The following is a 25,843-nucleotide window of genomic DNA, read 5'->3' as shown; positions in this document are numbered from 1 at the left end:
GAAAATTTCCTTCCCATACCAGATCCTCAAGTATAATTTACATACCAGATCCTTCCCATACCAGATCCCACATATAATTAAAGTATAATTTACTTACCATAAAATTCATCCTTTTTTTTTTTCTTTTTCTAATGCAGTGGGGATAGAACCCAGGGGTGCTCTACCACTGAGCTACATCTTCAGTCCTTTTCAATTTTCGTTGTGAGATAAGGTGTCTGGCTAAGTTGTGGAGGCTGGCCTTGAACTTGAGATCCTTCTGCCTCAGCTTCCAGAGTTGCTGGATTAAAAGTGTGCACCACCACACCCAGCTTAAGATTCATCCATTTGTAGTGTTTGATTCAATTAATCTTAGCAAATTTAATAGAACTACACAACTATCAACACAATTCAATTTTAGAACGTCATCACCCCAAAAAAGGTGTTATTGGGTCCCTTTGTAGTCACTTCCAATCTTAACTCCAGTCATAGCAACCACTCATCTACCCTCGGCTTCCATGGATTTGCTGTTGTGTACATTTCATCTGTACATACACTGTGTGATTTTTGAGTTTATCTTCTTTATGTAGAATGATATTTTTATGGCTCATCTTTGTAGCATTCCTTTATTGCTGAACAATAGCCCATTGTATGTAGTACCACATTATGTTTATCCATTCACCAGCTGGTGGAATCAGATTGCATCAATTTTGTGGAGTAATGTTATGAACATATGGATATATGTTTTCATTTCTCAGAATGGATTTTTAAAAATCCATATTGGGGGTTGAACCCAGGGTGCCCTACCACTGAGCTACCTCCTCAGCCCTTTTAATTTCTTTATTTTGAGAAAAGGCCTCACTACGTCGCTGAGGTTGGCCTTGAACATACAATCCTTCTAAATCTCCCAAGTAGTTGGGTTACAAGTGTTTGAGCCCGGCTTGCCTTCATTTTAAAAGGCTCTACAGCGTTTCGCTGCCAGGATATGCCATATTTTATTTAATGAGTCCCCTGCTAATGACTAGGAAGTTGTTTCCACATATGAATTTTGTTAAAAAAAACACCATCATCCCCATTTTACTGACGAAGACACAGAGGTCCACAGAAGAGAAAAACGCTATCAGAGGTCACACTGAAAGCAAAAAGATTCAAGTTCTAGTTTCCCAACTCCCATCCCTACTCTTCAATTTCTCAGTCCCTGACTGCCCAGCTGGCCCCAGCAAACCACAGGAAAACCAGAGCCCGCTTATCCTCAGGTTCTTAGATTTTCTATGCCCCCTAGAGGCACCTGCGAACCTCTGGGCATCACGCCTTCACCTCACTGACCAGCAGGTGGCACTGTTGCCATCTCGGCATCCCAGACTGAATTTCCTCCTGGTGTTCATTTTTCGAGTCCCCGAGGCACTTCCGGGATTCGCGGAACTTTGGTGTAGTCGGATGCACAGCGTGGGGACGCAAGCGCGTAAGGCGGCAGGAACTGCTTCCGGCCGTGTTGGTGGTCGGAGTTGAGGTGTCTCGGCGAGGGGAAGATGGAGACAATTCTGGAGCAGCAGCGGCGATACCATGAAGAGAAAGAACGGCTCATGGACGTCATGGCCAAAGAGATGCTCACTAAGAAGTCCACGGTGAGTGGGGCCTAGTCAGGGGCTGGGCCGTGTTTAACCTCTGAGCCCTCCCTTGGGCCCCAGATCCTCCCCGCACTCTCCCCGCCTGCTGCCGGAGCTGCCTCCCCGCTCCCACCGGGGTCCCGTCTTCCTGGGGCCCAGCAGCCTGGAGGCTCCTGTGCTGCAGCCGCTAACACCTGAGCGAGTAAGCCGCTCGAGCGGCCTTTCCTACTCCAGAACTCAAACTAACGGCCCTGTGTCACCGTTTACCTTTCTTCAGCTCCGGGACCAGATCAACTCCGACCACCGCACCCGGGCCATGCAAGATGTGAGTGTCCCGCTGTCTGCTTCCTCTTGGGTCGGGGTGGGCAGGAAAAGAGGGCAGGTGAGCTGCGGGGTCTCAGCGTGAGCCCTGGTCAAAGGTAACCGAGTTGGCCAGTCGCGGGTTGTCTGCTTAAGTTGTCCATAGGCTGCTGAATGTGAGGGTGCTGCCGCGTCCTTTCCTCACTTCTCTACGTGGGGAACTCATTCATTTTTCCTCGCTCGAGAAGATGATCTTTACAGCACGTCGAATCCTGTGGGGGTATAAAGAGTAGTTTTTAGGTATCCGTGACTCTGGTGCAGAAGATAACCATCTCTTCTCAAAAACAGAGGAATGCTGTATACTTGTGTTTTTCCTCCCAGGATACTGTTTTAATAGTATTTTTGGCTTCTAAACTGCTTTTTCCTGCTGATAATGCAATTTCTTATTTTTTAAAAGTATCAATAATTATTAAGGCTGGTTGATGGTTAAATGGAGGCTTGTCATATTATACTTTTTGCTTTTAAGTATATTTGATATCTATTTAGAAAATAATGAAAGGCCTATGCAGAGCTTATGATTTTTAGGAGATAATTAAATTATAGGACTCCAGACCCTTATATATGTTCCCAAATCCAAAATGCTCTGAAAACCAAGGAATGCTTTTTTGGGGGAGGAGGAGACAGTTCATTTGGTGATAACTCTTTATCAGATCTCCTTTGGCATTGAAACCTGGTCTGAATCAATAGGAGGCTTTTTGTGGTCTTTATCCCATTTAATTAAATAACACATAAGTGTTATTGCAGTTTTGTGTGTGTGTATGTGCGCTGGTGGATGTGCTTGTGCTAGGGCTTGAAGTGCAGAATTGTTAATATATGCTCAGCTTTGGTGCAGTGGCATACACCTATAATCCCAGCAACTCAGGAGACTGAGGCAGGAGGATCCCAAGTTCAAGACCAGCCTTGGCAATTTAGGGAGGCCCTGAGCAACTTAGTGAGACCATGTCTCAAAATAAAAAAGCTTGGGATGTAGCTCAATAGTAAAGCCCAAACCCAGGGCCTTAAACATGTTAGGAATGCCTTCTATCACATCCCCCAGCAACATATCTTTCTTATTCTAAATTTGGAAACAAATCTAGTCCCAAAAGTTTTGGAGAAGTGACTATCACCTGTTTAGCCCACCACCCGCTCTGGCTTCATAAATGAAGGTTCAAGATGTGAGAAACCACTAGGGAGTTTTGAATTAAAGAGACAAGACTCTAATTACCTTTAAACCAGCTCCAGGACGGCTCCTCCTAGCTCCAGGCTCTAGCTACCTATTGTGGTAGTGAGGATTACTGAAGAGGCTAGCGAGAGAGAGAGAGAACACGCCAGGGAGTGGACTTTTATTGGGGAACAAAAAATTCTGGGGAGAATCCCATCCAATGAAGATTAAGAGGGGCAGCATCCCAAGGTCAGGGGCGACGATTGGGTCTTTGGGGTAGTGGTCAGACACGCCTCCACATGGACAAGCCTTTGGACCTGAGAAGGGTGGGGAAAGCTCTGGACACAAAATGTGCCTAAGTGCCTCTCACCCAGCCAGGGAGGTAACTCAAATCACATGCAAGGATGGCCTCCCACACACCTGTACCATCTTGAGTTAATATTCTTTGACTCCAAAGGAAGCTATGTGATATTTTATTTAGCTTATGTATTCCTCATTCAAGCTTTTTGAATCTCTTGGACCACCATTTTATCTTTGAGGGTCTTAGGTGGGAATGTCTGTTGGGTCAAAGGGGGATGAATCTCATACACAAAAGTTAGTTGTATGTAAAAATTGGTGCTCTCTTCCACTCTTCAAGTCATATCACTTAATCATATCAACCTGGAACCAAAATACTAACCAGGAACCAAATTGTCTTTTTAAAGTTGTTAGAAAGCGCAGGAACTTTTAAGGCCATATCTCATGAGGTTTTCCTGGGGTTTGACCAAACAGCCCTTGTTGGTTGCTTAGCTCTACGGTTGCACAAATTGTTTCATTCTGATGGTTTGCAATTATCTTTCAGAGATATATGGAGGTCAGTGGGAACCTGAGGGATTTGTATGATGATAAAGATGGGTAAGTAACAGTCATAGATGGTCCAGGAGTTAATGCTTTTGAGGATCCCTAGTTAAGAGACTGATTTTGTATGCTCTTTGGATTTTTCTTGAAATTGCAGATTACGAAAGGAGGAGCTTAATGCTATTTCAGGACCCAATGAGTTTGCTGAATTCTATAACAGACTCAAGCAAATAAAAGAATTCCATCGGAAGCACCCAAATGAGGTATGACCTGAGAAAGTATTTTCTCCCAACCTACCCAAAGAGAATACTAAAGAAACAATATTAGGAAAATGAAAGTGTGCGGTTCAAATGTCCCTTCAAGAAAGAACTTGCCATTTAGCTGCAAGGAGCTTAATTAGCTGACACTCTATTACTGTTTTTTTTAGGATCCCCCTCAACTTTTAAACCAAAGCACACTCATCCTCGGCAGCCCTCAGCCAGTGAGAGCATGGTAGGGACCCTAGGGCCTGCCTGTTTCTGTCCATTTTGAGGCTCCTTTGTTGAGTGATCTTTGCTACAGAGCTTCTCATTGGGTTGATCAAGATTTTGTCAAATCTGTATCTAGTCTGTCTCTACCAAGTCCTATTTCCTCCTAATTTTTCACAAGGACTCTCTCACTCCTAATAAATTGTTTGTGCTCCAAACTATCTTGACATCTTCTATTTAGAAGATCCAACTAACACAGAGATATTGTACTCACTTTCAAAGTTCATCCATACTTTTTAAGATTCAGCCCAGAGGAAGATATTTCATGAATATTTCATGAAATATCTTCCTAGTCTGCCTCCTTCAAATTGATCCTTTTTTTTAATGTATTTATTTTTTAGTTGGACACAATATCTTTATTTTATTTTATTTATTTATTTTTATTTGGTGTTGAAGATCAAACCCAGGGCCTCACATGTGCTAGGCGAGCACTCTACCGCTGAGCCACAATCCCAGCCCTCAAATTGATTATTCTTTATGAACCTATCATATTTTGTGAGAATGAATGTCTGTCCTGCTGTATTCTTAGGATTATAGGGAGTAGGGATTATGATTCAGTTGTCTGGAACCCACTAAGCATTGCTGACCAAAGGAATTGTGAGAGAAGTGGGAGTAAGACTCGACTCAGGGAAGAGTGGAAAAGACTGTGACAGAGATTACTTTGAACCTTTATGCCTGTAGAACTGGAAAGTTGTTTGTTCTCTTAATAAAAATAAGGAAGAAAGAGTAGACAACAGGTTTTTACGTGTATAGATTTTTAAGTAGTGTTATATCTAGTTACAGGTGTCTTGTGAGCAGTTTGAATTAGGTGACTAGGGCTCATGTGAGATATTTGATTTACATTTGGGGAATCATCACATGGACTTGATGGTTGAAGTTATTAATCACAGCATTCTGGGAGAGAAAGAATATGAAAGGAGACTGTCAGAGCTTTTCTGTGTGCCATAGAGCACACTTAAAGTAGTTAATAGAAGAGAGCTTAGGAGGACTTTCATTACAAAGATCCTATTAGAAAGGCAGTTATGGTGTCAACTGTTGTTGATTGGTTGCTGCCAGGATTGCTGTTTTATTGGGGTAATGGGAATGAAATCAGGTCATGGGGTAAAGGTAGATAATGGGTAAGTAGAAGTGTAGAGTGTGGAACGTATGTGAGAGGCTGGCAGGAAATAGAAGAGGAAAAATACGAGAGTCAGAAGATAGGGTAGGAACAGATGGAAAAAGGAAGACATAAAAATACCAGAAAGGAGAAGCTATTTATTGAAGTAGTATGGAGGTATATATTCTCACACATATGGAACCCTTTTTGGAGGACAGAGTATGATCTGCTAACCAGGGAGAAGACTTGAGTACCATTCAATGTGTTCACCTTATTTCAGCCACAGTTGAAAGGTGATGAGGAATAAATATTAAATAAATGATTGAAAGGATGCCCAAGAAATATTACGTGAAAAAAGCAAGTCTGCTTATGTAAAAAACAAAATTAAAATCTTTGTGCAGGAAGGAATGTGCTTATACAAATATATATATTTAAATATAGAGAGCAATAATATCAAGGTTTTTTTTTGTGTGTGTGGTACTGCCTTTTTTTTTTTTTACTCCCTCTGCTATTATTTTTTAATAATTATTTTTTAGTTTTATCTGGTGCTGAGGATCGAACCCATGCTAGGTGAGTGCTCTACCTCTGAGCCACAACTCCAGCCCCATCTGCTATTATTTTTGTTTATTTATTTTTATTTGGTGCTGAGGATCGAACTTGTGCCTCACATGTGCTAGGCAAGCATTTTACCACTGAGCCACTCCTTTGTATTTTATTTTGAGACAGAGTCCCAGGCTGACCTCAAACTTACCATCCTCCCTCCTCAGTTTATAGGCATGCTCTACTGCACTGTAGCAGCACTTCAGCAGCTTTTAGTCAAACAATACAAAAAAGAAAAAGAAGCTGGGTAAGTAGAACAGCTTATAATCCTAGCTACTCAGGAGGCTGAAGCAGGAGAATTGCAAGTTTGAGGTTAGCAAAACCCTGTCCCAAAATAAAATTTTAAAAGGGCAGAGGATGTAGCTTAATGATAGAGCACTCGCCTAGCATGTGTAATGCCCTGGATGGGTTTAATCCCAGGTAAAGAGAAGGAGTGAGGAAGGCAGTGAGTTAGCTAAAGAATAGTTATAGGTTTGTATGAAAAATGAAGACCAAATGTCAGAAGTCCAACTTTCTAGCCTTGGGTTGTAGCTCAGTGGTAAGAACATTTGCCTTGTGTGCACAAGGCCTTAAGTTCAATCCCCAGCACCATTAAAAAAAAAAAGTCCAACTTTCTGTAATCCCCTTTTCTGTGGCATTAAAACTTTTACATTGATACACCCACCTGAGCTTTTTTCTCTTTTCCCTCAGATCTGTGTGCCTATGTCTGTGGAATTTGAGGAGCTCCTGAAAGCTCGTGAGAATCCAAGTGAAGAGGCACAAAGTAAGTAAGGCTTAACATTTTCCTTCATCACTAGAAAAAGTACAGGTTAATGACAGAGCTCAGATTGCCCACAGGACCTCAGAAAAATTGATAACAAGATTTTCATGCTGGTTTTCCTTTTACTGGTTTCTGGGCTAGATTGGCATCCTAAATGGGTCATGTGCAAATTTGTTCATTTTGTCCTATCCAAATTCAAATTCAACAGCTTGGAAAGCTAAGAAATTTTCACTTTTAGGGAGGACATTTGGGTTCGGTGCCTCATGGAACTTGGGACAGGCAGTTCATTTGAAAAGGCGGGTCTATAAGTATTCAAACCATTGACATTCCTGATTCCTTTTAGACCTGGTAGAGTTCACAGATGAAGAGGGATATGGACGGTACCTTGACCTCCATGACTGTTACCTCAAGTACATTAATCTGAAGGCATCTGAGGTAAGGCCCGGGAGGAGGGGGAGAGGTTGTCATTCTAGGAACCAAGTCAGGACGTTATGTTGAATATCTAGACATGAAGCAATTAGAGCATTTTCCTTGGGTTATGTAACTGTTGAATAAATTAAAAGAGGTGATAAACTTTCTTGGAATGAAATGGTATTGAAAATTAAAATCAAGATTCTACTATAAATACAATAAGTGTATTATTTTATTCATATTAGTTTATTAATGCAACAAGCATTTTTTATTTTTGTAAAATATATATTTTTAAACCTTAAGTACTGATCAGATTCCCGTATCGGGTGAACACAATGCTGAGTGTGTGGGAGTTGCAACATGATTTTTACCAATGTTAGACAAATGTTTCTTTTCGCGTTTACTGTTCATTGACTCGATCTTTATTTTGTAGAGTTGTTTATGTCTGATAGTCTACATGAGTCAGTGGGATTAACACTTGTAGGAATTAAATGGGAGGAAAGAAAAGCTAAAGTGAGCTAGGCCTTGTTACTTTATTAGCAAACCCACTTGTGGGTTTATTGTTGCTGTTGTGCAGTGCTGGGAATCTAACCCAGGCCCTCAGCACATACCAGACAATCAACTCTAACTCTACCTCTGAGCTGTACCCCTCAGCCCCAAGAATACTCAATTTTGATCTCACTTATTTGAGGTTGTATTGTAACTTTTTTTGAGAGAGAGAGAGAGAGAATTATTTATTTTTAAGTTTTTGGCGGACACAACATCTTTGTTTGTATGTGGTGCTGAGGATGGAACCTGGGCCGCACGCGTGCCAGGCGAGTGCGCTACCGCTTGAGCCACATCCCCAGCCCTTGTATTTTAACTTAATGTAATCACTTAACTGATTCTTTTGGCCTTTCTTCTTTGCAGAAGCTGGATTATATCACGTACCTGTCCATCTTTGACCAGTTATTTGACATTCCTAAAGAAAGGAAGAATGCAGAGTATAAGAGGTAGGCATTCACAGCTTCCAGGTCTGTGCCAGATTGGATTAGAGGATAATGTCAAGTTTAAGGGAAGTTCTGAGTTTTTTTGCCTAAAAGGTGCACATGAATGACTTCTAGGTTTATTGGAGGATGAGAATAAGTATTACAAATGATATGGTTTTCTTGGGATTTTTTTTTGGAGTAGGGGCAGTTACTGGTGATTGAACTCAGGGCACTTGACCACTGAGCCACATTCCTAACCCTATTTTGTATTTTATTAGAGACAGGGTCTCACTGAGTTGCTTAGCGCTTTGCTAAATTGCTGAGACTGGCTTTGAACTTGGTGATCCTCCTGCCTCAGCCTCCTCAATTGCTGGAATTATAGGCCTGCTCCACCATGCCCGGCTATGATGGTTTTAAAGCATTTGAATACTCTTGCTTTGAAAAAGGGTTTATTTGTTGCCAATACTGTTTTTATTTTTTTTCTAATTATAGGAGGAAGTCTCCTGTTCAGGGAACTCTGTTTTTGGAGTTTAATAGGAAAAATTAGACTTTCTCAGCTTGCAGCTGAAGTGAGGTGCCTGGATGTGATATTAAATGGAAGCTTATGTTTGTGTTAATAATGCCCCTGATCAGTGATCCTGTACTCATAATCTCTTTTCATTTTCTTTTACCTAAAATCTTTCATTTGTGGATTAAATTAAGACCTTTGTACTTGTCATTATGTCATAAGGATGAAAGGAGGTAGGGAAGAAGAGAATTAAAATCATGTTGGAAACAGTAAATTTATAAGGTCATTTAAAAATAAGCATGGGAGCTGGGTGCAATGGTGCACACCTGTAATCCCAGCAGTGCGGAAGGCTGAGGCAGGAGGATCATGAATTCAAAGCCAGTCTCAGCAACTCAGCAAGACCCTGTCTCAAACTAAAATATAAAAAGGGCCAGGGATGGGCTGGGGTTGTTGCTCAGTGACAGAGCACTTGCCTCACATATGTGAGGCACTGGATTCAAACCTCAGCACCACATAAAAATAAATAAACAAAAATATTGTGCCCATGTATAATTTAAAAAAGAAAAAAGGGCAGGGATGTGGCTAAGCACTCTGGGTTCAGTTCCTGATACCATAATAAGTATGTGGACAGGCTAGTGCCATAGCTCAGTGGCAGAGTGCTTGTCAAGCATGGGTGAGGCACTGGTTCGATCCTTAGCACCTCATAAAAATAAATAAAATAAAGGCATACTGTTTATCTACAACAAATATAGGGGATATAGCGTGGTGGGAGAGCATTTGCCTAGCATGCATGAGGCCATGGGTTTAGTTCCTAGTACACAAAAAGAAAAAAAGTATTTGGCCAAGTGTGGTAACACCTGCCTGTATTTAATGACCAGGGAGACTGAGGTGGGAAGATTGTAAGTTCGAGGCCAGCCTCAGCACCTTTGCAAGAAACCCTGCTCCAAAATAAATAAAAGGGACCGGGGATGTAGTTTAGTGATAAAGCACTCCTGGGTTGAATCCCCAGTGCCCCTCCCCACAAAAGTTGAGAAGTAGGCTAGGGGTGTAACTCAGTGGTTGTACATTTGTCTAGCAGGCATGAAGCCCTGGTTTTAATCCCAGCACTGCCAAAAAAAAATAATAATAATAATAATAATATAATAATGAGTGTTATTTCAAAAACTATTATTATTAGAATTTTAAGTATAGTCTACAGGGCATAGAAATATATCAAAGATAGAAACCCTGTTTGCTTTCTTTGTATTGCATGTTCCTCTGTAGATACCTAGAGATGCTGCTTGAGTACCTTCAGGATTACACAGATAGAGTGAAACCCCTTCAAGATCAGAACGAACTTTTTGGGAAGATTCAGACTGAGTTTGAGAAGAAGTGGGATAACGGAACCTTTCCTGGATGGCCGGTGAGCTTCCTTGGTGTTAGAGGTGCAAGTGGAGGATGAACCAGAGAATAGAACTAATTGTTGTATTTTAATCTTGAGCCTCCACTTCAGAGCATTGGATGCCAGTCCCTTGGTATCAGCACTGGCCATGAGGTGTTCCCTACCAAGTGTGCTGGATTTTCTTTGTGTACCCTGCGACAGAGTTTATCAGGGACCATTTGCGTGGGCCCAGTATTTTCATCAGCTACATCACAATTGCTGTGTGGTTCCTGCTAACCAAAAACATATCAGATTTTGTGGTAGCAATCTATATGTTTTCACTCCTGGGAATAAGTTTGAGTTTTTCTGAAATTTCGAGGGAAAGACTGGATCATGTGCTTTTTTGCCTTGTTCCCATAGGAACTTGATCCTCATTAACATATATGTATAAGAAGGAAGCCATCCAGTACCTAATAATTTTAATGGTTCCGTTTGCCTGAATCTTAATAAACATCATATTATTGTTCTTGGCAGAAAGAGACAAGCAGTGCCCTGACCCATGCTGGAGCCCATCTTGACCTCTCTGCATTTTCCTCCTGGGAGGTAGGTTTTTCTGGCAGCAGTACTGGTCTCACCTGTTCCTTTTACAAAGGAATAATTTTCTTTCCGGTCTTTAATGCCTTGATTCTAATAATATAAGTCACCATTTTGTGGGAGCAGGTATCTATAAGGAATGTGGAACATAAAAAGAAAAAATTGTATCTAAGTAGTCTGAAAACTCCAAAATGATTCTTGTACATTAAGCTATAGTAGTGGTAAGGGAATACAACCAGTTTAGTTAAGTATGAATATGACTACCGTGTCGGTCCTGTGAAGAGTTTCAGCTTTCTGCTAGGAGATTAGGTATGGAATGTGTGCTCTAGCCATACCCTTAAGAACTCAGATCCATCAGCCTGAATTAGTAGTTTACCAAAATGTATCCATATAATGTAGTAACATTTCTTTGTACAGGAGTTGGCTTCCCTGGGTCTGGACAGATTGAAGTCTGCACTCTTAGCTTTAGGCCTGAAATGTGGTGGGTAAGAGACTGTTGTTTTGGTTTTTTTCCATCAAGGCTGTCTTGTTTGTCATGTTTGTGTGATCCTGTAAGTAGCTGATTACTTTTTTTTGGTCACCCCATCTTTCAAAAAAAAATAAATAAATAAGCAAAACTGGGTTTAGAAAAGTCACCCTGATGTTCTCTGCCTTCCTATCCTTTTAGGACCCTAGAAGAGCGAGCCCAGAGGCTATTCAGCACCAAAGGAAAGTCCCTGGAATCTCTTGACACCTCTCTGTTTGCAAAAAATCCAAAATCAAAGGGCACTAAGCGGTGAGTGGCTCAGGTGGCACACTTGCTGTAATTCTCAAATTTTGTTCCCATGCAGAATTTTACCACAGTGGAGAATTTTCATCTATCTATCTACTTATGTGTGTATGTATTTTGATTCTAGGGATCGAACTTAGGGGTGCCTTATCACTGAGCTACATCCCCAGTCCTTTTTATATTTTTTTCCAATTTTCACAACAATCCTGAAAAGTAGTTATTATCCTGATTTTTCAGATGAGGTTTCACAAAAATTGTAGAGTGTAGTAACTGTGTCTTGCAGTTAGTAAGTAGCAAGAGTTAGTGTTTTTGACCCAGGTCTGCCTACATGGAGAGCTGGTTCTTCTTTATCACATTTCCTTCATAAATATAATGATGTCAATTGAAATGGTCTTAACAGGTCTCTCATCTTGTGGGTGAGTTCAAAAGGGAAGCCTCCATGCATTCTAAGAAATAATCTCAGGACTTCTGTGAGTCCTAAAATGAACAGAGCGTTAGTTTTCATAGCTATTTTCTTCTATGCTTGTAATTTTTAATGCAAATATAATATAAATGTTCCCAGACTGAGGAAACAAAGTTCGGGGTGAAAGAAAGAACTCCTGAGTGATATAGCTTGTTTCTTATTCTTAGAGACACTGAGAGGAACAAAGACATTGCTTTCCTGGAAGCCCAGATTTATGAATACGTGGAGATTCTTGGGGTGAGTACTCTGCTGGGTTTAGTCTGCCGCCAGCACAGACCGGAACGGTTCAGTCACTAGGGAAAATTCTCGGGGAGTTTAAATTAAAGACACAGACACACAGTTTTACCTTTAAACCAGCTCCTGAATGGCTTTTCTAGCTCTCAGCCTCAAGTTCCCCAGGGGGGCAGCGAAGTTTTACAGAAGAGGCCAGAGAGGGAGAGAGAGAGAGAAAATATGCTAGGGAGAGGGCTTTTATTGGGGAACTAAAAATACTGGGGAAAATCCCATCCAGTGAAGGTCAAGGGGGTCATTGCTGCAATATCAGATGAGATGATTGGATCCCAGGATAGTGGTAAGATGCGCCTCCACACGGACACGTTCTCGAACCCAAGAAGGGTGGGGAAAGCTCTGCCACATTTTTGCAACTGAACGCCTCACACCCAGCTGGGGAGGAATCTCAAGTCATGTGCAAGGATGGTCTCCCACAGCTGGGGGCTATGAATAGGAGTAAGAGAGAAGGGGTAGGTTCCCCCCCTCGCCCCTTCTTCCCGCCGACCCCCTGCCCCACCACCCCCAGGTCATAAGAGGAAGGAGTAGGTAATAAATTAGTTCAGTACAAAATAGGATTCTCTTGGTCCTTGGACCTTCTGTAGATTCCTGTTCTGTTGTTGGGTAATATTCCCACAGCTGCCCAATTCCTGTAAGACCAGGTAAAGAGAATAGATTCCCCTGCCAACATAGTAACCATAACAGTACAAACTCTTTGCCTGAACTTCAACATATGCCAAGGGGTGGCACAAGAAGCAGATTGTCAAAAGACAAGTAAGAAAAAAGCCATCCACAGAAGCTTTTGGTATGAAGTGTTATGGAAAGGCTTTTCTTAGATGTCAGGAAGATTCTGAGAAATTTGGGTAGGGTAGCTTGATGCAGCAGAAAGCTGGCTATAAACATGCTTTTATGTTCTCTTAAGTGTTGAAAGATGGTTAGAGGGGAGAAAGGCCTGGCCTGCCCAGGATGCCTGTCTCAAGAGAAAGAAGGAGGAATGGGAGAAACATCTCTTTCTTTCTCTTTTTTTTAGTGCTGGGGATTAACTCAGGGCCTAGTGCATACAAGGCAAGCACTCTACCAACTGAGCTATTTCTCCAGCCCCACATCTCTTCCTTTCTGAGAAGAGAAGGGGAAGAAAGTGCTATACTCATTCAGAGAAGATGCATAGTCTCAGGGAGTCCTCCATACAATCTATTCTGGCATGTCTGCTATGTACAATTCCCAGCTGCTCTTGGAACAATTCCCTTTGCAGGTGCTCTCAGAGCTGGCCCAGAGAATTTTTTTTTTTTTTTTTTTTTTAAAGAAAGAGTGATAGAGGGAGAGAGAGAGAGAATTTTTTTCTTTTTAATATTTATTTTTTAGTTATTGGCAGACACAACATTGTTGTTTGTATGTGGTGCTGAGGATCGAACCCGGGCCGCACGCACGCCAGACGGTTTGAGCCACATCCCCAGCCCCCAGAGAATTTGTTTACATATCTTTGTCAGTTGCCATGGACATGTTCATTCTGCCCTTGTTTGAGGACCCTGCTATTTTGTGGCTGTGGAACTTGTTGATTCTCTTATGATTGCTTTCAGTGAAAGGCTAGCCAGATATTAAACCCTGAGTACACACATTATCCATAGTGAACAAACTTGGCTGTCCTGGTATGTTCAGCAGACTGAGTTACCAGTCCTCTGAAGATTGGCTAGGTGGCCATGGGCATCATGCTGTTGACAAAATACCCACTACTGTCTCCCTTCTCTGAGAGCATCTCACCTTGCCTGCCAGGAGGTGGCACCTCTCTTTGGAATTCCAATTTCAACTAGTGGTTTCCAGAAGTTGCTCTCATGCACCAATAAGATTTTTGCCATTGATTGACATCTGTTGATTTCCAGACATTATGCTAAATTTTGGGGTACAATAGTGTATATTCTCATGGGCTCTTGTCCTTAAACTCATATTGTTGTCAAGGGAGACAAATAATTGTAATGTGAACATGGCATAATACACTTAGATTTAGTTTTCTAAGCAAAAAGAGGGAGTAAAGGTGTTTCAAGTTAGAGGAAACAGCAAGGACACAGGTACAACATTATGAAAGGAAATTGCATCTTCCTGAAATAAGTTAATTGGTCTGGAGTATGCTTTGTTGGGGAAGGAGTGGTCAGAGAAAATTTTGGAGAGTTATGATGGAAATTTGGACTTCGTCTAAACTGTCCTATAAACTGTAGGAAACTAATAAAATTCTTTAAGGGCTGGGGGTATTGCACTGTGGTAGAATGCTTACCTGGCATGTGTGAGGCTGTGGGTTCAATCTCTGACACTGCAAACAGAAAAGAAGGGGGAAAAAAATTCTTAAGGAGGACAGTACACCATTGGATTTGCTTTTATTAATAGATAGATATGGCAGCAAAATTGAAACTGGTTTGGAATGGGGATACCTGGAATGAGTTGGAAGTTCATCACCTTGATTAGGGTAGTAGCAGCAGGAAGAAGAAATGACTAGTTCAGGAAATGTTTCAGTAGGACCTGCTGAAAAGGAGTTCTGGTAAGATGGCAGGACTTACCCTATTCTACAACAAAGAACCTAATCCTTGGAAATGAGGTGTCAGCAAGGGTTATAGGAAAATAGGAAATTTCCGTTTTTGTTCTGTACTACCTTGTCCTGACTTTCCGTTTCATTTATTACCTTCCTTAGGAACAGCGACAACTTACTCATGAAAATGTACAACGCAAGCAAGCCAGGACTGGAGAAGAGCGAGAAGAGGAGGAGGAAGAGCAGATTAGTGAGAGTGAAAGTGAAGATGAAGAGAATGAGATCATTTACAACCCCAAAAACCTGCCCCTCGGCTGGGATGGCAAAGTTAGTCCCACACTACCACTTTCTCCACTCCCCAACCTTTGAGCAGATGCAAACCTTAGTAAACTGATGCTTTTTTTAATTTGGTTTCTTTTAGCCAATTCCCTACTGGCTGTATAAGCTTCATGGCCTGAATATCAACTACAACTGTGAGATTTGTGGAAACTACACCTACCGAGGGCCTAAGGCCTTCCAGCGGCACTTTGCTGTAAGGAATTCAGAGCCTTATTTCCTGAGAATGAAGCAGAAACATGAGACCTTTAGAGAAGGACAGAAGCAACCCACGAGAACCACTAGTGTCTAGAGCTGAAGGGAAAAAGAATCCATGGCATTTGGCCCTTGGCACCAATGCTTGCCTTGAATACCTGAGACGGTTTCTGGAAGCATTCTACCACTCAGCTATTGGGCATCATTTCGGTTTCCTCTTGCTATTCTTTTATTTCTCTTTTGTTTCTACTAGCATCTTAGATCATTTCTGACCCTAGGTTATTACTCTGCAAGGTTCTGAAATTTATCAAGCAATTCTTGAGACAAGGCACTGTCTGGGTAGTACTCTAGAAAATGGACTCACCCTTGTTTCATTTCTGCCTTCAGCTCTTAGTACTTGAAAGGAAATTTTCCATATGCTAGACCAAGGATGGTGAATCTGTATTAACTCCCCTAGGTCCATGCTGCTAGTTGATCCTAGGATCCTTTCTTCTGAGTCTCTTGCCCTGAATCTTTCTTAATACCACTGAATGATTGGGTTTGGCATCTAGAATAAAGCCCATGTCATTTGCCATCCGAGAGCCAAAATTGTCATTATTTTAGCATCTCTCCCTACTCTCTTTCACATCCTCTCTTCTACCTAATACTATGTTCTCCTTTACTTACAAAGATGATGCCTACCTGCCATCATATCCCTTATGCTGGTGGTGGATGTTGCTAGGGCTGTCAGCTTCTCCCACAGCACAGTAGGCTAGAGGTTAGAATTGTTTTTCTGTGGTTTTGACCCAGAGATTTTGTCTGTAAAATAATTTAATCTAGAATCTAGGTTTTGTAAATCTGAGACTGTGCAGTTTGGCTTTGAAATATCAACCCAACCAGGCACAGTGGTACATGCCTGTAATCCCAGCAGCTCAGGAGGCTGAAGCAGGAGGATTAAGAGTTCAAAGCCAGCCTCAGTGAGGCACTAAGCAACTCAGTGAGACCCTATCTCTAAATTTCAGCATAGGGCTGGGGATGTGGCTCAGTGATTGAGTGCCCCTGAGTTCAATCCCTGTACCAAAAAGAAAAAAAGAAATATCAACCTATTGTCAGTCATAGCCAGCTATTTATAAATATAAACCACTAAAAGAATGCTGCCTTTAGTTGGGAGTCTTTTGCACAGGTTCAAGGTAGAGTTTATGAATAAAATAGTGCTGTGCTTCAGTTGTTTCCATTTTACATTGTTCTTTTGTTTTTCTGTTCCAGGAATGGCGTCATGCCCATGGCATGAGGTGTTTGGGCATCCCAAACACTGCCCACTTTGCTAATGTGACACAGATTGAAGATGCTGTCTCCTGTAAGTAAGCTTGTTGACTCCTCTCTAGTCCAGACCAAGTGGCCACTTCTCTTGCGATTCACTCTCCCAGTACCTGGTGTATCTAGGTCCAGGGGCAGTAGGCTGTGGATATATAAAAGCTAGAGCATTCATATAATTGCTGCTTTTTTGAAGGGAGTGAGTTAGCAGTACTAATTATTTCCCCCCCTTGAGAAGATTGCAGTGCAGAGTTAAAACAAGGCTTTTGATTAACCTGAATTTGTGAACTCCCCTGTATGCAAGATTGAGTGAATGATCGTATTTTTATTTTTATGAATTGATTTTAATTTAAGAACCACTGATATAAAGGGGGAAAAGTAGAAATGCTTTGTGGAGAAAGAGTGAAGTGGAGTGCACATCAGGAAATGTGCTGCCAAAGCACCCAGGGTCCCTCAGTCCAAGGCTTCCTTCCTTCCTGACAGTAGTTTTTTCTACCATTAACATCTTCCTGGCAGACTCTTTTCTTTCTGGTTCATCTCTTTTCTGTCAAGTTTCACTTGAGGCTGATAAAGCTGAGAAAAAAGGGACTTTACCACTCCACTGTTACATTACAGGTGCTCACTCTCTGCTGCATTCAGCCCGCTGCTCAGCTTTCTTGCCCAGCCAGCTCCCTTGGCTCCCATCTCAGGTTGTCAGATGGCTCCATGGCCAACCCAAATAGAAGTAACTCTCTGAAGAGCTCCTTGATCCTGATTTAACCCATGGATTCTGGGGACTCTTCACTGCATTTTTTGTGTGTGGTTAGCTTTGGGGACTTCTCTCCTTGCTTTCATACCTTTCCTTAATAATTTTCCAAACAGGATCAAAAGTGTTTCCAATAAGAGTCATAACATGTCTTATTGCCATATTACCTAATTAGCTTCTTCTTCTTTTTTTTTTTTTTTTTTTTTTTTTTTGGTGTTGGTACTGGGGATTGAACCCAGGGCCTTGTGCATGTGAGGCAAGCCCTCTATCAACTGAGCTATATCCTCAGCCTCCCTAATTAGCTTCTTTACATTCCCAGTTTTGCCCTTTACTTTGTTAGGAGAAAATTAAAGTAGTAATAAAATTTCATAGAATGAATCAACACCATATTTTGAATGCATTCTTATCTTTAGATGTATTTTTTTTATTTCTGCAGCACTAATAAATAGATCACAAGGGGCTGGGGTTGTGGCTCAGTGGTAGAGTACTTACTTAGCATGTGTGGCACTGGGTAGGATCCTCAGCACCATATAAAAATAAATAAAGATATTATGACCATCTATAACAAAAAAAAAGTTTATATAAAAAAATATAGTTTTGTTTTCAGTTGTTTATGTCCCTTTATTTAATTCATTTTATTTTTATATGCAGTGCTGAGAATTGAACCCAGTGCCCCACACATGCTAGGCAAGTGCTCTAGCACTGAGCCACAACCCCAGCTCCACAGTTCATTTTTCTGTATTTCTTATTTCCTACAATTTGCCTTAGTTAATTTATTACTCTTCACTTCTTAGTTAGTTTATTACTTTTCAGGACATAAGAATAAGCTTAGATCAAGCCCTGGCTTTGAACTCAAGATCCTCCTGCCTCAGCTTTCCAAGCTGCTGGGATTCCAAGTGAGCACTATTGCACCCAGCTTGTATTAACTTGTAAAATAGGTGTAGTTGAAGAAAGGCAAGTATTTCTCAGAAGTTGTTAAAATAATTATAAGATTTTACCACTTTTTCTTTTCTCAGGAATTGAATATAACAGCATTCCTAAATTGTTTCATACTAGACAATAGATAATTTAATGTACTGATTTAACTTGTTAGGATTCTGTTGAGAAGTTTTGTATTTATATCCATAAATAAGATAAGCTTTTTTTTTTGAGACATAGTCAAGTTTAGTGATCAGAACCATATTTATGACATAAAATGGATTAGATTATGTGCTGTATTCTTTTCTGTTGCTTGAAACTTGCTATTTTACACAGATATGTAGGAACTGCTCTAAGAAAATGTTTATTTAATAACTATCGTAATTTCTTATGACAAAGTAGAGAACCACATGTTTCATTTCTATTCTGAGTTTTATTATTTTTCCTATTAATGCTTTCTGTGATCTTGTTTATTCCTTTCTTAAATCTTTAATCAAGAACTTTATTCTCTTTGTTGCTTTATTCTTTCTAATACAAACATTTACTAGATGTCATTCTATAAGGACTTCATTAGAAATATCTGGTTTTGATATGTTGTACTTAGAGCTTTATTTAGTAAAGATGTTTTCTCTGAGCTTGTTTCCTTGCTTGCTTGCTCTTTTCTTGGTACTAAGGATGGAACCCAGGGGTGCTGTGACTAAGCTGTATTTTCTGTACTTTTTATTTTTATTTTATTTTGAAATATGGTCTCACTAAAAGTTGCCAACAGGGCTGGAGCTGTAGCTCAGTGACAGCATGTGTGAGGCACTGGGTTTGATCCTTAGCACCACATTAATAAAATAAAGGCATGCTGTCATCTACAACTATAAGAAATTTAAAAAAAAAAAAAAAAGTTGCCAAGAATACCTCAGCCTCCCAAGTTGCCGGGATTTACAGACACGTGCTACTGTGGCCAACTTTTTTTAGTTTTAAAAAGTAATTAAACAGTTGGGGTGCGAGGGGGAAATAGAAGTTCAGTGGATTAGAGAAAGGACAATAAAGGGAAGAGGGAGATAGGAATAGGAGAGACAGTGGAATGGACCTGACATAACTTTCCTATGTGCATGTGTGAATACAACTCAGTGAATCTCAACATCCTCTACACCCACAAAACTGGAATCCTAATTAGAATAAGACATACACCATGTTTATATAAATATGTCATAATAGACTTCACACTCATTTATAACTAAAAAAAAACAAATAATTTTTTTTTAAAAAGTAATTAAGCGGGCTGCGGTGGTGCACACCTGTAATCCCAGGGACTCTGGAGGCTGAGGCAGGAGGATTCCAAGTTCAAAACCAGCCTCAGCAATTTAGCGAGACTTAGCAAGCAACTTAGCAAGACACTGTTTCTAAATAAAATATAAAACGGGTCCCAGATGTAGCTCAGTGTTAAAGCACCAAGAAATAAAAATTATTTTAAAGAATACTTTTAGGGGCTGGGGTTGTGGCTCAGTGGTAGAGTGCTTGCCTAACATGGGTTCGATTCTCAGCACCACATCTAAACAAATAAATAAAGGCCCATCAATAACTAATAAAATTTTTTTTTATAAAAGAGTATTTTTAATCCTGATTGTTTGAACTCTTTAATAATTTTATTTTTCTTGGCCCTTGCTGAAAGGTGTAGAATTTCTGTCTTTAGGATGGTTTTTTTTTGTTTGTTTGTTTTTGTTTTTTGTCGTGCTGAGGATGGAACCCAGGCTCTTGAGCCTGCTAGGCAAGCGCTGGTACCACTGAGATACATCCCCAGCCCAGGGTATGTTGTATTTTTGTATCCAAATATATATCAACGATTTGTTGAAAGGAAGTACTTCTCTCCATATGTTGATTGGTTTGTTCTTCCTGCAGTGTTCAAGTCTTTAGTTTTATACTTTATAATCTATTCATATTTAATTCTGATAGGAACATTTTATACTTAAATTTTATTTCTTGTATTTCTGTCAGCTTTACATATAATTTATTGTGTTGTTTAAGCCACATAAACTCAATTTTGTAACTTTATTAATCACTCCCATTGTGGTTTATTGCCTTTACTCAGTCACATTGTTTCTTAGATTCTGTTACACTCAGACTTTTTCCCCAGCCATCAAAAGTTTGGCAGCATCAGGCAGTGACACATGCCTGTAATCCCAGCTGCCTGGGAGGCTGAGGCAGAAAGAGAGTAAGTTCAAGGCCAGCCTGGCAACTTGGCAAGTCCATGTCTCTAAAAAGTAATAAAAATAAAGTTTGGATGCAAGTGTTGTCTGTTTTTAACCCAGTCATCAATACTCTTGGTTATATAGTGGTATTAAGCTTTTTATACTAAGTATATTCATTGCTCTATTTACATTTTTTCCTTTCCTGGGAAGAATATCTTGGCTTTTGTTAGGTTTGTTTATATTTCTCATTTACACAAATTATATAGTAGACTTGAAACTATTTTGCACAGATATTTTAATATACATTATTTGGTTGAATTATGCATACATGGTGATTATATCTTGATTATCTGAAGCACTATAAATTCTATGCTTTTTTCATTCCCATAATGATTCTGTAGATATTATTTTGTCTTCAATCTATATTCCTTATCATTTTGTTAAAAATAAATTTGTTTTTCTGCTTTTAATTTCCCATCATCTTTTCAGGACCCTTTACCCTAGGATTTGGTTGATGGATTCTGTCAGGTTCTCTATGTTTTGATGTGTTCTGTTCAAGGTTGAAGTTGGATCAAAAACATTTCCAGTAGGATTTCATGTGGTTAAGAATGCAGGGTTAGGAGCCAGGTGTGGTGGTGCACGCCTGTAACCCAGCAGCTCAGGAGACTAAGACAGGAGGATGAGGAGTTCAAAGGCAGCCTCAGCAGCACTTAGCAACTTAGTGAGACCTTGTCTCTAAATAAAATACAAAATGGGGGTGAGGATGTGATTCCCCCCACAAAAAAGAAAAGAAAAAAAAAGGCTAGGATTGTGGCTCAGTGATAGAGCATTTACCTGGCATGTGGGAGGACCTGGGTTTGATCCTCAGGATCACATAAAAATAAAGGTGTTGTGTTCATCTATAACTAAATTAAAAAAAAAAAAATGCTAACTCCACAGAAGCAGTCTCTTGGGGCAGGGGATATAGCTCAATTGGTAGAGTGCTTGCCTCATATGCACAAGGCCCTAGGTTCAATCCCCAACACCACACACACACACACAAAAAAAAAAAAAAATCCAGAGAAGCAGTCTATTGGAGTTCAAGCTAACACTTCACCACTTAACTAGCTGTGAGACTCCTGGGCAAGTTACTTCCCTTAGCTCCTCAATTTCTTCATCTATTAAGAGGGAGATGGTAATACTATATCTACTTCATGAAGTTGTCTTGAAGTTTAAGTGAAGTAATAGCACGGGTGAATGTTCATAACCACACCATAACATAACATGTATCTAGTGACTAAATGTAAGCTGTCATCATCCTCATCTTCATTTCTAGGCTACTTTTAGTTTGAGGAGTAAGATCTAAAGTCACTCGTTTTTTATTAAGTTTAATATTACTAGTTATCATTTATCAAGTGCTTACTGTGTGGCTAATAAAAAAGAGATATTGTATACTTAGTCTTAAGAACAACCAGTGAGGGCTGGAGCTGTAGCTTAGGGTCAGAGCTCTTGCCTAGCATGCATGAGGCATTGGGTTTGATCCCCCAGTGCCACATAAAAATCAACAAATAAAGGCATTCTGTCCATCTACAACTACAAAAAAAATTTTTTTTTTTAAAGAACAACCAGTAAAGTAGTGTGTTACCCACGTTTTCAAAAGAATCCATAGAAGTTAGGTAATTTTTTCAAAGTCAAATAGCTTGTACATGGAAAAAGCCAGGGGTCAAACCCATGACTGTCCTAAAACAGTCTTTTTTCCTTCCTCCATACTGTACTTCTTTCCTTTGTTGTTTTTGTTTTTTTTTTTTAGGTGCTTATGTTTGCTTAGAAAGTGCTCTGCCCCTGAGCCACATTTCCATCTTATTTATAATAGTAGCATAGTTTATTTACAGGTTTTTAAGGAAATCCATGGATATTATCTGTAAAAGTAATTTCTTTACTAAAATCATGATATCCCTTATCTATCTGTGGGTTTTTTTGGTTTTTTTTTTTAATTGTTCAATATCCCATTAAAAACAGGAAATTGAGTTAGTTTTCTTGACTTATTCTTAGTGAACTCACTCAGGCCCCCAGTGATGATCACATTCTTTCCTAATGACTTCCAGATTTCCGTGAAGAGTTACATATCCACTACTGCTCTACCCTTTTCCTCCATTGTTTTTTGTTTTATTTTGTTATTTAGGTACCAGGAATTGAACCCAGAGGCACTTAACCACTCAGCCACATCGGCAGCCTGTTGTTTATATTTAGAGACAGAGTCTCAAAAGTTTCTAAGGCTGGTTTTTGAACTAAAGATCCTCCCGCCTCAGCTTCCTGAGCTGTTTGGATTATAGATGTGTGCCACACATAATCTATTCTTGAATTGTCAATAATTTTTATTTTAATGTCTCTGTAGTCTGTTGAATCATTTTACCTTTCAGACTCTGGCTACCATATTTTTGCTTTTTTTTTTTTCCTCTTTTTTTTAATTGGTGTGTTATAGTTGTATATAATGGTGGAATTCATTGTCACATATTTGTATATACATGCCGTATAACAATATAATATGGCCCATGTATTTCTCCTCTTTTTCTCTGAATTTGAAATATATGTATCAGACTTTAAGTAAATATATTTGATGATATCAAATATTATTTTCCTCTCCTTTACGGACTTGGAGGCAGATCAATTTCTTTTGTAATTCCCAGGGGTTGTTCCACATTAACTTCTTTCTTCAAGAGTGTCAGTTCTCAGTTCTAAGAGATCTTTTGTTATATTTGATCTACCTTTTCTTTCAAAACAAAGCAATATCAGGTAAATTTTGCATCAAAAGTTTTGTCTATAGGAAGTTCAGAACCAAATTCCAGTTTGGAGCAGGTAAAGGTCTCAAAGGCAGAGGAGAGGGGGATTTTTCTGGGAGTGGGGAGTGTTGTGGCACTATTTACCAGTGGAATGACACTAGTGAGTCCTGATTGCTGCTTATTTCTCCTCCTGCAGTGTGGGCCAAGCTGAAACTTCAGAAGGCTTCAGAAAGATGGCAGCCTGACACTGAGGTGGGTGTTAATGGGTACAGCATCAGGTGACAGAGTTCTCTGACCATGTAGAAGGGAGGTGAAAGTGGTCCTTGGTTTACTTTAGTAGCAAGTATAATATGATAAGTCTATCAGTCGACTCCTGAGGTATAAACCTAATTTAGTTGTGATATCTGTTGATATCTGTTACACTTTGAATCTATAGAGAGATTGTATTCTCCCATTGAAATATTGAATGGCCAGCAGGTGGACTGCATCTCTTGTCCTGCCATGGGAAATAATAAACTAAGGAATCTTATGTCATAATTAGGTCTCCTTTGGGGGGCGGGGGGGAAACACAAGAAATGAACCTCTCACAGGAGTGGGAAATGTCCTTTTGGTCTCGGTCATCATCCACGCACCAGGTTTCAGGGATGGGAAATGACATGTATATGAAATATGGTAGTGACTGACCCCAAGCTTCATAGGGACTGGCCATAGCCTCCCTTTCTTTGAGGTTGGGGTTTTAGTATTTCTTTTTTAGTGGGGCATGAGGGGAACAAACCTTTCTAGCTGTAGTGTAGAACTCCAATATATAAAGCAGAATTATTCTGGAAGTGGGGAAACTCAGCCTTCTTGGCCTCCCTGTCAGCCTCTGCAGTAGTCCTGGGCAAAGACAGGGTTCTTGGGAACCATTTGAAAAATGTTGTCCTGGGTCATCCTTTCTCAACCAGAGTTTCTTATTTTAAACACAGGAAGTGATGAAAATGAACTCTTAACTCAGATACCCTAAGGATGTATTATACCCTTCTGGATATCTAGAAGAGAATTTAATTCTCTATGGAACCCCAGTTGAGAAAGACTGTCTTAGATAAACGCCAAACTCAGAGTACTAGGGTATAGCTGGGTGCTATGGATCATGCTTGTTTTCCCACCACCTCGGAAGGCTGAAGCAGGAGGATCACAAATCCAAGGCCAGCCTGGGCAACTTCGTGAGACTTAATCTCAAAATTTAAAAAGAGCTGGGGATATTGCTCAATGGTAGAGCATCCCAGGGTTCAATACCTAGTGCCAAAAAAAAGAAGTAATAGTACTAGGGTATGCCATGGAATTTGATTAGGTGAGCTCAGGTACCCAGAGATTATTTCTAGTTGTTTCTTTTGAGGAGTTTAGCTAACAAAGTATACCCCTTCTTTTTTAGGAAGAATATGAAGACTCTAGTGGGAATGTTGTGAATAAGAAGACATATGAGGATCTGAAAAGACAAGGACTGCTCTAGAGCACAGGACAGAGCTCAGCCTTTGGGCTTGCCCAGGCTTCCCCGAGGTCTGCTTTTTCTATTTCTCTCAACCAAATGCTTTTAAAGACTCTGCTACATAGTCTTCTGGTCTATCATGCATCTTGTAGAAACAAGGCATGCTGGCAGATTACAGGGTTGAGATGTGTTTTATCTTTGTTTTATATTAAAAAAAAAAATCCTGTGGGAAAATAAAACTAATCCCTTGTTCTAAATGTGTTTTTTCCTGAAACCCAAGATTTGGGACTAATATAATACTTTAGTTATTAATGCCTTTCTACGTCTTTTCACCAACTTTAGTAGTAGCCGAGATTTAATGAGCACTTGTTAATGCCATATATATTATCTTAGGTAATTCCGACCTAACCTCTTTCCTCATCCCACACCTTTGCTGTCACTTCCCCAAAGGAGCATCACTCAAGGGTGATCCCTGCCCTTTGTTGAAATCAGTCATCAGTGCTCCATACTCAGGAAGAAAGGAGAGGGTGGGCAAGGGATGCTCTTAAGGACTAATTTGGAGGCTTGGAATTTAACTCAGTGGCAGAGCACTTGCCTTTTGTGTGCAAGACCCTGGGTTCCATCCCCACAGCTGTGTGGCCCCAATGCTTGCCTTTTTTATTTAGATCAGGTTCAAAATGAGAGTCTTTGGTGATCCTGTCTGCCTATTTTTCCTACAAGATCCCTGTTTGACTGCAAGAAGCAGCTAATATTCTTGTGTTCTCCAACCCCAACCTTTAAGATCTTGGGTGGAATTTAGCAACTGCCCCAGGGTCTGAATCTGGTATCCAATAGAAAGAGTTAGGGAATGGGGCTCCTGATGTGGCCCGCTTCAAGCGTGAGGCACTGGGTTCGATCCCCAGCACCACATAAAAGAAAATAAAGATATCGTGTCTACCTAAAACTAAAATATTTAAGAAAAATGACTTCTTTAAAAAAAAAAAAAAGAAAGAGAAAAGAAAGGGGAGCCAGGAAGCACTGGTTTGCCCTTAAGCACAATTCTCCAAAGGCCAGGGCTTACTGCGAACAGTATTCCCAGCAGCCCCTTTGCCCTCAGCATTTGGATCTTCTGTTTTTCACATGTCTTCTTTTAGAAATCCCAACTCCATGAATGGCCATCTTTCTCCCACCTATCTATTGCTCTAGTCACCATC

General features: G+C 40.3%; 1 protein-coding gene across 1 annotated transcript; it reads left to right on the top strand.

Moving 5' to 3' along the window:
• Window positions 1-786: 786 nt before the first annotated feature.
• Sf3a3 (splicing factor 3a subunit 3) lies at window positions 787-24,898 on the top strand. The gene is made up of 17 exons (XM_026393419.2): window positions 787-1,601; window positions 1,861-1,908; window positions 3,926-3,978; window positions 4,079-4,184; window positions 6,835-6,907; window positions 7,248-7,339; window positions 8,225-8,307; window positions 10,055-10,193; window positions 10,686-10,754; window positions 11,163-11,230; window positions 11,413-11,520; window positions 12,145-12,214; window positions 14,922-15,086; window positions 15,181-15,291; window positions 16,536-16,626; window positions 23,382-23,437; window positions 24,597-24,898. The coding sequence occupies exons 1-17, from the start codon at window positions 1,506-1,508 to the stop codon at window positions 24,672-24,674; spliced, it is 1,506 nt and encodes a 501-aa protein (XP_026249204.1). The 5' UTR covers window positions 787-1,505; the 3' UTR covers window positions 24,675-24,898.
• The last annotated feature ends 945 nt before the right edge of the window (window positions 24,899-25,843 follow it).

Source organism: Urocitellus parryii, chromosome 11 (genome assembly GCF_045843805.1).
Source record: "Urocitellus parryii isolate mUroPar1 chromosome 11, mUroPar1.hap1, whole genome shotgun sequence".
Classification (NCBI taxonomy): domain Eukaryota; kingdom Metazoa; phylum Chordata; class Mammalia; order Rodentia; family Sciuridae; genus Urocitellus; species Urocitellus parryii.
The sequence above is the reverse complement of the archived record's forward strand: the minus strand, read 5'-3'. Positions and strand labels throughout refer to the sequence as shown.

What these genes read in the sequence shown, in the direction of transcription:
- Sf3a3 (XM_026393419.2), top strand. Translation starts at nt 1,506, where the DNA reads ATGGAGACAATTCTGGAGCAGCAGCGGCGATACCATGAAGAGAAAGAA. An exon ending in TTAGGCCTGAAATGTGGTGG is followed by an intron (nt 11,231 to 11,412) that starts GTAAGAGACTGT and finishes CTATCCTTTTAG; the next exon opens with GACCCTAGAAGAGCGAGCCC. An exon ending in CCCTCGGCTGGGATGGCAAA is followed by an intron (nt 15,087 to 15,180) that starts GTTAGTCCCACA and finishes GGTTTCTTTTAG; the next exon opens with CCAATTCCCTACTGGCTGTA.